General features: G+C 47.1%; 2 protein-coding genes across 2 annotated transcripts; one reads left to right on the top strand and one right to left on the bottom strand.

Annotated features, from left to right (window-relative positions):
- Window positions 1-2,054: 2,054 nt before the first annotated feature.
- LOC127777041 (PTI1-like tyrosine-protein kinase At3g15890) lies at window positions 2,055-9,898 on the top strand. The gene is made up of 5 exons (XM_052303551.1): window positions 2,055-2,107; window positions 2,204-2,345; window positions 2,859-3,280; window positions 3,708-4,274; window positions 9,862-9,898. Exons 1-5 carry the CDS (start codon window positions 2,055-2,057, stop codon window positions 9,896-9,898), a joined length of 1,221 nt encoding a protein of 406 aa, XP_052159511.1.
- A 1,487-nt stretch (window positions 9,899-11,385) lies between these two features.
- LOC127777955 (zinc finger protein CONSTANS-LIKE 5-like) lies at window positions 11,386-12,912 on the bottom strand. Its single transcript, XM_052304577.1, has 2 exons — window positions 12,173-12,912; window positions 11,386-12,085 (listed from the first exon to the last, which is right to left on the bottom strand). Exons 1-2 carry the CDS (start codon window positions 12,842-12,844, stop codon window positions 11,642-11,644), a joined length of 1,116 nt encoding a protein of 371 aa, XP_052160537.1. The 5' UTR covers window positions 12,845-12,912; the 3' UTR covers window positions 11,386-11,641.
- Window positions 12,913-13,149: the final 237 nt, after the last annotated feature.

Raw genomic sequence — 13,149 nt, forward strand, 5'->3', positions numbered from 1 at the left:
AGGAACAAATCATGCCATCCATGAACATATCAATGATCGATTTGTCCATGTATCTATCTACTCGATGAATGAATCGACGGATCCTAGGTACGCAGCTTCGTTTCCGAATACCGATTCCAGCTTATTCCATTTGGCAGCAGCCAGGAACATTTCATATCAAAGTGAGTAACATGGCTGCATCGATCGGAATTTCCGTTTCAATTTCGGCCGGGATTCGGATTCGAATTCGGGTTGCCTCCTAGTGGTTGGTTGAATGGTTGCTTTCTTGGCGTTGCTAGCTAGTGGAAGAGCACCTGAAGAAGCACCGGGAATTCGGGAGCTTGGGCCTGCCTGTTGGGAGATCCCTGAATTGGATTCTTCTCCTCTCCCACACTTCAACTTGTGCCGGGATTTGATTTGATTCTCGGGAAAAAGGGGTAGACTTTGATCAAATGATGATCAGTGCTTGTAAACGAGTCGTGATCATGCAGAGTTTGAGGGCTCTGATGATGAGAAGCTGCTGTGTTTTGGCAGGATCAGTGTGGGCTTTCCTGCAGAGATTGTACATGTGTTCGTCCGGATTTTTTTTTGCAGAGTTTTGCTTGGAGATCTGGTGCTGGGTGAATTGATCAGCCTCATCTTTTCGCTGATGCCTATCCTTATAAACCAAAATTTGAATTTTTAACCGTAAGTTTATTTTTCAGCATTTACTTTTAAATCGCTAAGAACACGTATATAGAAGTTTTATTCATAAATTATTTTCCATTTGTAAATATGCCGTTTGACTATGACCCCGAATGTTTCAGGTTTTTGTATATGAAGACGAAACGCAGTGCGGACAGCCAATGATTGTTTACAAGACAAGAAGCTTTTTTGCAAAATAGCCACCACACGTCAATTTCTCCGTGAATAAAAAAAACAACTCGGAAAAAGGAGAAAAGTGGATCCTATAAGGTATTAGTGGCTGGGAATATCTGAAACAGGAATTATTTTATAAAATATAGGACTGCTACCAGTAATAATGGTCTAACGTAGGGGCTAATGTAAAGAAAATACCCTAAATTCCTATTTTGAAACAACCGCACAAGATAGTGCGGCGTTTCTATTGATAAAGAAGGAATAAAGTACAAACCTATAGTCCTGGGAGACTATAGTTAGGAAAAAGAAAATATATTACCACACCACGCGTCTACGTATGATCCTACTGCTTATTAATACCGGTCCGGGAGAAACAGGGACCGTTTTATAAAATGCCAAGATCGCTACGGCCCTTACTAGTATCGATCCGAAACTGGATCAGTGTGCAAAATGCCCATTGATAAGTGATAACGATCCAAAACTGAGGTCATTAGTTTCTTTGAAAAACAAAAATTACAGGGACCATCTACTAATCTCAAGCTGGCATTTGTGTTGCCAGTTGTTTATGCCGCGTGGCATGGTTAAACATCAGGATAAATCCTATGATATGTGTGAGATAAAGAAAAAAAAAGTAGATGTGATATCAACCCTAAAAATTCGTCATATACGGTGGCTGATTGTTTTGACATTCAGCAAATACTTCATAATCAGAGGAGGAGCTAACCTGCAGATGAATCTGCTTTTCTAATTTCTATCCGGAAGAAGTGACCTTCAAGCCCATGTAAGACTGTTCTCAAAAAAAAAAAAAAAGCCCATGTAAGACCAAGCTGAAAGCCTGAAACGCTACTCTTCTTCGTTCTTCCACATGGAAGCCAAGCTACACGCCAATACTGCCGTTTGTTTCCTCTCCTCTCCCCACAGGTTGAACTGAATCATATCAAAGCCAGGTCAACACAGAAAGGTGAGCCATAGCATTGCAAATGGTGCATCATAAAGATTGTTAATTTCTGCCGGCCATGGACGGATTCTCAACATGATAAGTAGTACCTTTCACTTGCCTCTTCTTTCCACACTTCGTTCACTTCAAAGCATTTGCACATTAAATCCACGACCCTTCAGCTATCTATCTCAGCTCCAATCTGCTGCACATTTCCAACAGAGTGAGACAACAAATTAAGCAAAGCAGCGTCGATCGTCAGTTCATCGAGAGCGCAGCCATGGGGTCGGCAGCGAGCTCCTGCTGCGGTGGATCGAAGAAGGTGGAACAAGGGTATATATGGACAGAATGGCACAGAATTTGGTTGTAAATGAGATGATTTTGTAGTGGCATTTTGGGTTGATTTTGTGAATGAATTAGGTGCGTGAGCGCGTCGATGAGCAGCAATACGTGGAGGATATTCAGCTACAAGGAGCTGCACGCGGCGACGAACGGGTTCAGCGAGGAGAACAAGCTCGGCGAGGGCGGCTTCGGCAGTGTCTACTGGGGCAAGACCTCCGACGGCCTCCAGGTTATTACACTTGATAGCCAATCGGGGAAAACTATTTTTTGATCCCTCGAGATGAGCATGTCCCTCGTTTCTTTGAAGAATATCCAAACGGTTATAAAAACTTCTTAAACATTCGACAATACTCATACAATATATATTATTCTACAAAATTTTAGGTCCAAACTCAACTGACACATTTGTGATATGAAAAAAAAAATAAATTGGGCTTATGAATAGTAACACTTTTTTTTATTTTTTTAATATGCATAAGTCGAATTTGAACTTGGTTTTAAGTCGAATTTGAACTTGGTTTTCGGTGTACTGATAGGTGTCAATATACTCTGCATTATCAAATTTTTCAAAAAATATTTTATCACTATTTACATTGGATTTGTAAGAAAAAAAAAAGGTGAACGAGAGATATCTCTCGAGAGATTAGAATCAATTCCCGCTAATCAGTGACAGCTTGATGAGCTTCACCGCCGAGTTGTTTTTCTAATGGCGATCGGGTTTTTTTTTGTGTGTGTGTTGCAGATCGCGGTGAAGAAGCTGAAGGCGACGAACACCTCCAAGGCGGAGATGGAGTTCGCGGTGGAGGTGGAGGTGCTCGCCAGGGTGCGCCACAAGAACCTCCTTGGCCTCCGCGGCTACTGCGCCGGCGGCGCCGCCGGCGACCAGCGGATGATCGTCTACGACTACATGCCGAACCTCAGCCTCCTCTCCCACCTCCACGGCCAGTTCGCTGCCGACGTCCGGCTCGACTGGGCGCGCCGCATGGCCGTCGCCGTCGGCGCCGCCGAGGGCCTCGTCCACCTCCACCACGAGGCGACCCCCCACATCATCCACCGCGACATCAAGGCCAGCAACGTCCTCCTCGACTCCGGCTTCGCGCCGCTCGTCGCCGACTTCGGGTTCGCCAAGCTGGTGCCGGAGGGGGTGTCGCACATGACCACCAGGCAAGGTTTTAAATCTCCCGCTAAACTGCCTCTATCTTCCGCTATAGTTATTTGAGAAGGGTCTAGCTATTTGCTTTCATGTACTTCCTTCTTCCCTAAATGTTTGACGTCGTTGGCTTTTTTAAACATGTTTGACCGTTCGTCTTATTCAAAAAGTTTAAATATGTAAAACTATATGTATATATAAAAGTATATTTAACAATAAATCAAATGATAGGAAAAAAATTAATAATTACTTAATTTTTTTTGAATAAAACGAACGGTCAAACATTTTTTAAAAAGTCAACAGCATCAAACATTTTAGAATGGATGGAGTACAATTTAGCCGCTATAGTTCAGTTTAGCCTACTGCTATAGCTGCCGCTATAGCTGTTTGAGAAACTAACCGCTAAATGTCTTAGCCTGCTATTTGAAACATTGCCATCAGGGTGAAGGGCACCCTGGGGTACCTCGCGCCGGAGTACGCCATGTGGGGGAAGGTCTCCGGCGCCTGCGACGTCTACAGCTTCGGCATCCTCCTCCTCGAGCTCGTCTCCGGCAGGAAGCCCATCGAGCGCCTCCCCTCGGGGGCCAAGCGCACCGTCACCGAGTGGGCGGAGCCGCTCATCGCCCGCGGCCGCCTCGCGGACCTCGTCGACCCGCGCCTCCGCGGCGCGTTCGACGCCGCGCAGCTCGCCCGCGCCGTCGAGGCCGCCGCGCTCTGCGTCCAGGCCGAGCCCGAGCGCCGCCCCGACATGCGCGCCGTCGTCCGCATCCTCCGCGGCGACGCCGACGCCAAGCCGGTGAGGATGAAGAGCATCAAGTACGCGGATCACCTCATGGAGATGGACAAGAGCAGCGTGTACTACGGCGAGGACGGCGGCGGCGACGGCGAGGAAGACATGGACGACGAGGAGGTGGAGGAGTACTCGCTGATGGAGGACAAGAGCAGCGTGAACTTCGGGGTGTTCGGCGCCATGCCGGTGCAGACCATGCACGATCCCTACGTCAGGAGGTTTGGAGGAGGAGATGGTATCAAGATCTGATTTGGCCATGCAGTCACTTGTGCTTTTTTTTTTCTCTTGAACATTTTGTGATTTTTTGGATTTATTTTAAGATAACTATTTGTGGTTTTTTTATATGGAACTTGAAATTCAGTTCATGCATTCGAATCTCAGTTATTGTAGGACCCAACTCAGTGACATATAGCAAATGGACACTTCAGTTTAGTCAGTGTACGTGTTCTCAGTTCCACGAGCAGTTTTTCATGTTTTGCAAGGACAACCGATTGTTACTTAGTAGATATATTAATTTACTGTTAGAGATAAATATTGATTTACTACATCAGTAAGTTAAAAGAGTGAACTGGAGTAGTTTTGAATTGCTGGTTCTAGGTGTGTTTCAGACCAGGGTTTATAAAATCACACGGTTACGCACGACAACCTTCTCTGTTTTTGAAACCACAGTAATTCTCGCGGCAACCACACGATTTTCATGGTAACCGCGGACGCACTTAGGCTGTGTTTAGTTTCACGTCAAAATTAAAAGTTTGAAGAAATTGAAACAATGTGATAGAAAAGTTAGAAGTTTGCATGTGTAAAAAATTTCGATATGACGAAAAAGTTAAAAGTTTAAAGAAAAAAAAGTTAAAATCTAAACTAGGCCTTAAAGTTTGGTGAATCTGCTTCCGAAAAAACTGATCTTCTCACATCATCTGTGGTTGCCTCGAATTATTCACAGGTTTCGGATCTACCATTTGGCAGGAAGGTAGAGTGGCAAGTACTACTATACTGCAAGTGCAATAACCAGAAGAAACCACTAAATAATTGATTATTCTCATTTGTTGGAAGCTATGGTACGAGCGAAACGTTAGGACTTTCCAACACGTCACCAAGACAAAAGAAAGAGGCAACGATTTAAGTTAAATCAAAGCAACAAAGCTCACAGAGATAAAAGAAAAGAGATATTCCATAGAGTAATTTACTAATACTTCTTTTGTGGACGCTTGTCTTTCTGGCAGAGCCATATTAACACTTTAAACTCTTTGCTCCTACTCTATTAATACATACGGGGTATAGCTTTTGTCATTCTTTAAATAAAATATAGTTACAATTCAAGATAAATTTTTAAGAGCCCATTTCATATGCTATCACAACTCAGATGATGTTTGGTCTTTCTAGTCTAAATGTATAATATAGAAGGGCTTATAAGGAGGAAAGCAATCTACTTAAGGACTTCTCTCATTGTACATGGTCCTATGGCAGGATAAAATGGTGGTATATATGTTAGAGTGCGCAGCCCAGCTCACCAACCGTGGGCCACCCAGGTCACATTGGACCTGCTCTACCACAAGCCCAACCGGAGCCACAGCTTTAGGTCCTGGGCCTACACAACCCAAAAGACTAGTCTGATGGGTGAGGACCGTCCCCACCTATCGTGCTCCCCATCATCAATTACCGATATGTGACTAAACCCAACAATCTCCCCCGTCACACATCGGGCCCAACAATCTCCCCCGTCACATCAACCCATGTGACCCCGAAGACTTGTTACCTGGCCTCAGGCCCAACAATCTTCCCCGTCACATCAACCCATGTGACTCCGAAGACTTGTTACCTGGCCTCTCCACCATGTGACCCATAGAAATTGTTCCGGGTTCCAAACCTTGGGCTCTGATACCACTTGTTATAAAACTAGCCCCGAAATCGACATCGGTAGCTAAATGCGGAAGAAAACGCCAGAGGAGATCCAAAACGATGACGACACCGAGACACGATATTTGGTAACAGAGTTCAGCCGTAGCCTACATCTTCGGGGCACTGATTACGGGCGCTCCTCCCCAATCCAGCATATACAGCGTATCAGAGTTACAACGACTCACGGTCGGTCGCCGCCGGCAGCCGCTCCCTCTCGCTATGCTAAGTCACCATGCGGTTACAACAGGCACGCCCCTCTATTTATGAGGGATCCTAGGATAGAGTCCGACTCTTACTCTAGTCCTAATACCTATTACAACTCCAAGTCCTAAAATGTAACCGACTATGTACACATATTCGACACAAACTCTAACAAACTCCACCTTGGCGAATATGCCACGCCAAACTGAATTTGTTACTTGCTCAAACCTCCGTGTACCAGGACTTGAGTTGGTTCTGCCGCAGCTCACGCCGAGCCGCCCGATGAGCCTACGCCAGGCTCGCCGCCTTCAGGATCGTGCACCGCAACACCAGCATACCCATCTTCCATTACTCCACCTGCAACAGCACTCCCTTGTAACTTGTACAAACATGAGCTCGTCCTCTCACCAGTCATAACAGTCTTGCCGTCCTTCATGATATTCATGGTCTTTCTATCAGAATCCTCACCACAAGCTGCTAAACTTGCAGTGCCACCTTTCCTCTTCTTCAGTAATGGGCAATTCCTCCTTATATGTCCAAACTCATGACACTTATTGCACCGTGCCCCTTCTCCTTGCTCTTCGACACCCCCGCTTCATGATCATGCTTTGCCTTGACCAGCAAACTCTCAGCCTGATAAGCCTTCGTTGCCTCGTTTTTCTTTGATCTTCTCAAGTCTCGTGCAAGCAACGACGAAATTACCTCCTCAGTTTTGACAGTATCCTTGTCGTGCGTCAGGGTAGTCACCACATGTTCATACGACGGTGGAAGCGAGCACAGAAGAATTATGGCCTTGTCTTCATCATCCAGTTTCACATCTAATTTACTTAGATCCACAACCAACTGATTGAAGACGTCCACGTGCTTCCTAAGATTTGACTCCTCTTGCATCTGCAAACTATACAGCTGTTGTTTGAGATACAACTTACTCGTCAGCGACTTGGACATATACAGGCTTGCCAACTTGTCCCAAATTTCCTTCGGCGTTTTTTCATCCATGACCTGGTACATAACAAAATCCGAGAGACTCAAGCGTATTGTTGCAGCTGCCTACGCCTTCATCTCATTCCACTTGTCAGAATCCATCTTTTTCGGCATCGTCTCCTGAAGTGCCTTGGATATCCCCTGTTGAGCCAACAGATCCTTCAGCCTCATCTGCCAGAGAATGAAATTCCCGGTGCCATCGAACTTCTCCACCTCAAATTTGGAAACCACCGTCGCCGCCATCGACGATAATCAACTTGATCAGCTGTCGACCTGATTAAATTGATCTGCCCTGATTTAATTGACCCACCGACTAAACTTGCACAGTCACCAGCCGGACAAAACCACCTTTTTCTTTTTCTCCAGAAAAAACCGATGTCGAATATGTGTACGTAGTCAGTTACAGTTTAGGACTTGGAGTTGTAATAGGTATTAGGACTAAAGTAAGAGTCGGACTCTATCCTAGGATCCCTCATAAATAGAGGGGCGTGCCTGTTGTAACCGCATGGCGACTTAGCATAGCGAGAGGGAGCGGCTGCCGGTGGCGACCGACCGTGAGCCGTTGTAACTCTGATACGCTGTATATGTAGTGCCCCGAAGATGTAGGCTACGGCTGAACTCCGTTACCAAATATCGTGTCTCGATGTCGTTATCGTTTTGGATCTCCTCTGGCGTTTTCTTCCGCATTTAGCTACCGATATCGATTTCGGTGCTAGTTTTATAACAATATATTTACATAAACATTCCATCGAAGATAGCCTTAGAATGGTGTGACGCCCCAGCATGATTGACAAAAAAAAGAAAAAAGAAAGAAAAAGAGCAAAGCAAACAGCAAGCAGGCTTTTGGCCTTGGGCCTAAACTCGAGCAGCAGCAGCAGCTCTAGCAACAGCAGTACAACAGCGAATTAGCTAGTGGAGGAGCAGGGTTTACGATTTCGACAAAATCCGGTCGGATTTCGCGAAATTTTGACGTTCCGACGAGGCTCGAAAGTAGAAACAGTTTGAGATTTCAAGGAGTTTCATCTAAATTCAAATTTAAATTGATTAAAAAAAGAAAAAATGAAATAAAATCTTATAAATACTATGATATTCATAGAACTTATTGGGATATAAATTTCCGAAAAAAATGATGTATTGTGTGTATTTACTAAAACTTACATCATGCAAAAAAAATTTCAGCAAATTACCTCCATTACAAATTACTGATCGAAATTTCGATGATTTCGATCGGAATTTCGCCAAAACCGACCGGTTTTCGAGAACTCGTCGGCAACTTAGGGAATTTGTATTCAAATTTTGGTTTACGAAATTTGTACGAAATTTACCGGTTTTCCACTGGATTTCGCGAAATTTCAAATTCCGCCAGTGCCCAAAACGGAAGGGCCTGTCGGAATCGTAAACCCTGAGTGGAGCAAGCTAGGCAGCAGCAGCACCTAGTTTTTAGTCCCACCTCGGTTGCCAAGCTTGAGGTGGTGTTTGGATCTAGGTACTAAACTTTAGTCCCTGTCATATCAGATGAATTTGGAGTATTAAACATAGACTACTTATAAAACTAATTACATAAATGAGAGCTAATTCGCGTGATAATTTTTTAAAGCCTAATTAATCCATAATTAGCACATGTTTACTGTAGCATCACATAGGCTAATCATGGATTAATTAGGCTCAATAGATTCGTCTAACGAATTAGTCTAGGGTTTTAGAATAGGTTTTATTAATAGTCTACATTTAATATTTATAATTGGTGTCTAAACATCCGATATGATAGAGACTAAAAAGTTTTAGTCCCATCTAAACAATATCGAGTAGGTATGACACTACTAGAAAAAGCATTTTTCGCGACGTGGGGATCTCATTTTCGCAGGTGGACATAACCCTTAGAGCCAAATGACCGCCTACAAAAATATAAATCAGGGTGAAATCTACCATCCGCCTATCAAAATCTATTTTCGCAGGCGGACCACTTAAGCGGCGCCTGCGAAAATTAGCAGGCGGACCACTTAAGCGGCGCCTGCGAAAATAATTTTCGCAGGCGCTGCTTAAGTGGTCTGCCTGCGAAAATAGACTTGAATATAAATAGACTGGGATAGGAGTAAATTTTTTTCTAAGTCCCAAATCCTCACCCCTCCCCTCACCCTCTCCTCCCCTCCCCTCACCTCTCCTCCCCTCAGGCCCTCACCCTCTCCCACGGCGGCTACACGCGCGGGGCGGCGCGGAAGGCGTCCGGCGGCGGCGGCAACGATGCGGCTCGGCGGCAGCTCCCCTCCCCCCCCCTCCTAGATCTGGCCGGAGGAGGGAGGGGGGAGGCCGGCGGCGGCGACTACGGCGCAGGGCGGCAGCGGCGACGACGGCACGATGACGGCGGCGGTGACGACGACGACGACCGGCGCGGCTCCCCTCCCCTCCCCTCCTGCCCGGCACGGCGACGCCGGAGGAGGGCGGCGGCGGCGGAGGCGGCGGCCCACCGCCCGTGATTTTTTTTTGTTTTTTTAATGGATTTTCGCAGGCGGGCTGTTACCCCGACTGCGTAAATAGATGATTTTCGCAGTCGTTGAGCTACTGGCGGTCCAACCCTCCGCCTGCAAAAATCAATTTTGACCGTTTGAGAAAATGCTTTTTCTAGTAGTGTGATCGGATCACTATACCTTTTTAGGTCATGAACGTTACCAAATGGTTAGATCTTAAGTTTTGTTCATAGATAGCTTTGTTCAGGTTAATTAGGTTAGGTGATAACCTGGTGCCTGTTCTATCAAACTAGAGGCGACCTACCGTTGGCAGTAGTAGAACGGCAGATTTTTTTTTTTTTTTTTTGAAAAGACAGTATAAAGGCAAACACTCGTGTATACACGCTCACCCCACACTCATATATAAGTGTATACACTAGCTAGTCGGTATGAATGTACACACGTATATTAATATAAGCTTATAAAAAACTATGTTGGCATATCTTGATAATGATAAAATCATCACAAACATATTTTTGTTAACAACGAGTATATTGTCCACCACTGAAAGAATAGTTAGCTGTAAATATATATGAGCACACGTGCGATGTCTAAAACTTAAACCTGGGTGACTATGTCTTATTACACCGAACCTTATTAGGTAAGCTATGCGAAGTTCATGAAAGGTAGAATTTAAACTTAACAGTTATTTTTCGTAGATATTTAAAGCATTTATTTGAGACTTGATAAAGTAAACTTTAGCCATTCATCTACTGTAATATGTCATCTGACATTGACATGTAAATTTGCAATTTGCGCTACATTTATTGCTAAAGTTTCGCGGGCATCCCTATAACCAATGTTTTCACTTTGAATTGGTTATTTTTATCATTTTTAACAATTTGGACCACTCTAAGCAATTTCTTCGGTATACATTTAACTATTTTAAGCAATTTCTCCGGAACACCAGCGAAATATATATCCCCCGTTTATGGATGTGCAGCCCATATCTTTGCCAGAATGGAGGCTAGATATGGATATATAAAAAGAGAGTTGGATGATTCAAACTACACCGGTCTAAAGTAACAAAAAAAAAAAGAAACAAAAAGAGAGATTGATTTAAGGGTGATTCACAGTAAAACTTTAATAATTTAATAATAAAATATGGTTTAAACAGTAAATCACTCTAAATTTATCATGTTTGATTCTAATGTTACATTTTTACCCTTGTGAAATTTCTACCACATATTCCACCACGTGTAGTGTGTAATAGAATAAGATCCATTATTAGATCCAAATTAAGCAACGGGCGGCCCATAATAATCCTTCCAAGGTGGAGTACGATCACAACACCCCGTCCCTGTTGTACCAAGCTTTAAATTTTATTTTGCTTTCTATAAAAGCAGGATGTTTTCTTCTTCGTAATAAAAAAGAAAAGATAATCATCCCCCCAAAAAAAAAATGCAGCCTGTCCTGCGTGCATACTGTGCGGCCAGAAAAGGTTGTGAAGCAGAATTGTGGACACGATTGGCCAGTGCAGGATGGGGCCAGATTAATTAACACGCAATGTAATAATGTTGACGCCCATAATAAGTTTTGCCTTAGCTGTTCATGAGCTGAATTTTCTCTGTACATCTCACTATCTCGTCGGCTGTACATGATCAGATGATCATCTATTCCTATCTTGAAAAATCGAACTAATAAAGCAAGTGATTCATCCTGCTAATAAGCCCATGCATAAACTTAAACAGATCAAAGCCATCAAACATGCCTTATTTTGTTTCCATCAACAATTCCTAGCTGATGAATAATACCATATAGTTGTGATTTATTCGTTGGGGGGAGCTAATACAATATAGTAGATCTTGCTGATCAAAAAAATAATTACCACTAAGTAGTAAGCACGTAATTAGTAGCAGTAGTAGTGTACAAAACTAGCGTGAGCTAGCTCAAAATGAATACTACATGGGATTACTACGCCCCTACACATCGATCGATCGATTTGATACAAGATTACAAGCGGCGGCGCGGCGGCGGTGGCCGGCGGCGGGCGGCGATCAGAAGGACGGGACGACGCCGTAGCCGAAGTCGAGCATGTAGGAGGATGGGATGGCGGCGGGGTCGTCGGCGTCGGCGTCGGCGTCGTCGGCGTCGTGGTCGGCGCGCTTGGCGAAGCGGCCCTTGATCCGGGGGCGCGTCTCGGCGTAGGCCTTGCGCGACGCGTACCGGATCGTCTTCTCGAACCGCCGGTTCTTCCGCTTCTCCCTGTACCTCATCAGCCTCGCCTCCCTCCCTTCCCCCATCGCCGCCGCCCGCTCCGGCACCACGCCCACGTCGACCACCGACGACGACATCTGCGCGCTTACTACGCTGTGGCTCGGAGGAGGAGTCGCCGTGTACGGCATGTAGGGTTGAGGCTTCGGCCTGGTGAAGTCGAGATCGATGGCGCCGCCGCCGCCGCACATGGCCTCTGGCACCACGCCCACCTCCGACGACGAGCCCTGAAGGTGAACACGTAGCGAGATCGATCAGAGACGAATCAGGAAGGTGTTCGACTGTTCGTGCGTACGGATGGCGAGGGAACTCACGCTGTGAGCGAGGTCGGTGGCGGTGTAGGAGCTGTAGGACTGCTTGGCGCCGCCGACGCCGACGCCGAGGCCGCAGGTGAAGTCGAGCTCTATGGCGGCGCCGGCGCCGGCGCCGTTGGGGACGACGCTGTCGGCGTGGGGGAAGCGGGCGAACTCGACGTTGAGGTAAGGGTCGAGGTCGGAGAAGAGGTAGTCGAGCTTCATGTCCTTCGCCTCCACGTTGAGGTTGAGCGCGCCGTGCTGCTGCCGCTGCTGGTGGTGGTGGTGCTCGGCCGCGGCCTTCTCCTCCACCGCCTCGGCCTCGGCCCCGGCGGCGGCGACGCCGAACAGCATGGCCTCGGCGGCCACGGCGGCGGCGGCGGCGGAGCCGATGGGCGCGACGGGGACGCGCGCGTGGCGGCGGGCCAGCGGGTTGGCGTCGTGGATGTCGGCGTCGCAGGCGGCGCAGAGCACCGCGGCGTCGGCCTTGCAGGTGACGGCGGCGGGCGCCACCTCGCAGACCTCGCACACCCACACCCGCTCGTGCGCCGCCCGCGCGTGGCCCGGGCGCGCGTCGCACGCCGTGCACAGGTACACCCCGCCGCAGCCGCGGCAGTGCACGGCCGCCGGCGACGCCTCGCACGCCCCGCACCGCCGCCCGCCGACGCCCCAGTACTTGCGCAACTCCATCATGGCTCAGCTCGTCGACTCGGCGTGGCGTGGCGTGGCGCGGCGCGGCGGCAATGGTGGGGAGGGGAGGAAACTACGCGCGTGGTAGAAGTAGAAGAAGGCGGGTAGGTTAGGAGGGGGGTGACGTGGCGGGGAGGGGACACGTGGTGGGCGGGGAGCCAAGCGAAATGGGTTGAATAATGGAGGGGTGGGATTTTGCGGGGGGGTGTGGGGGTGGGGGTGGGGCCCAGGGGTCGATTTGGTGCATGTGAGTGGGGTGGGGCCCACGCACGAGGGGGATGATATCTGCGTCATGTCAGGTCGGGGTC

The sequence above is a fragment of the Oryza glaberrima genome, chromosome 6, assembly GCF_000147395.1.
Source record: "Oryza glaberrima chromosome 6, OglaRS2, whole genome shotgun sequence".
In the NCBI taxonomy this organism is placed as follows: domain Eukaryota; kingdom Viridiplantae; phylum Streptophyta; class Magnoliopsida; order Poales; family Poaceae; genus Oryza; species Oryza glaberrima.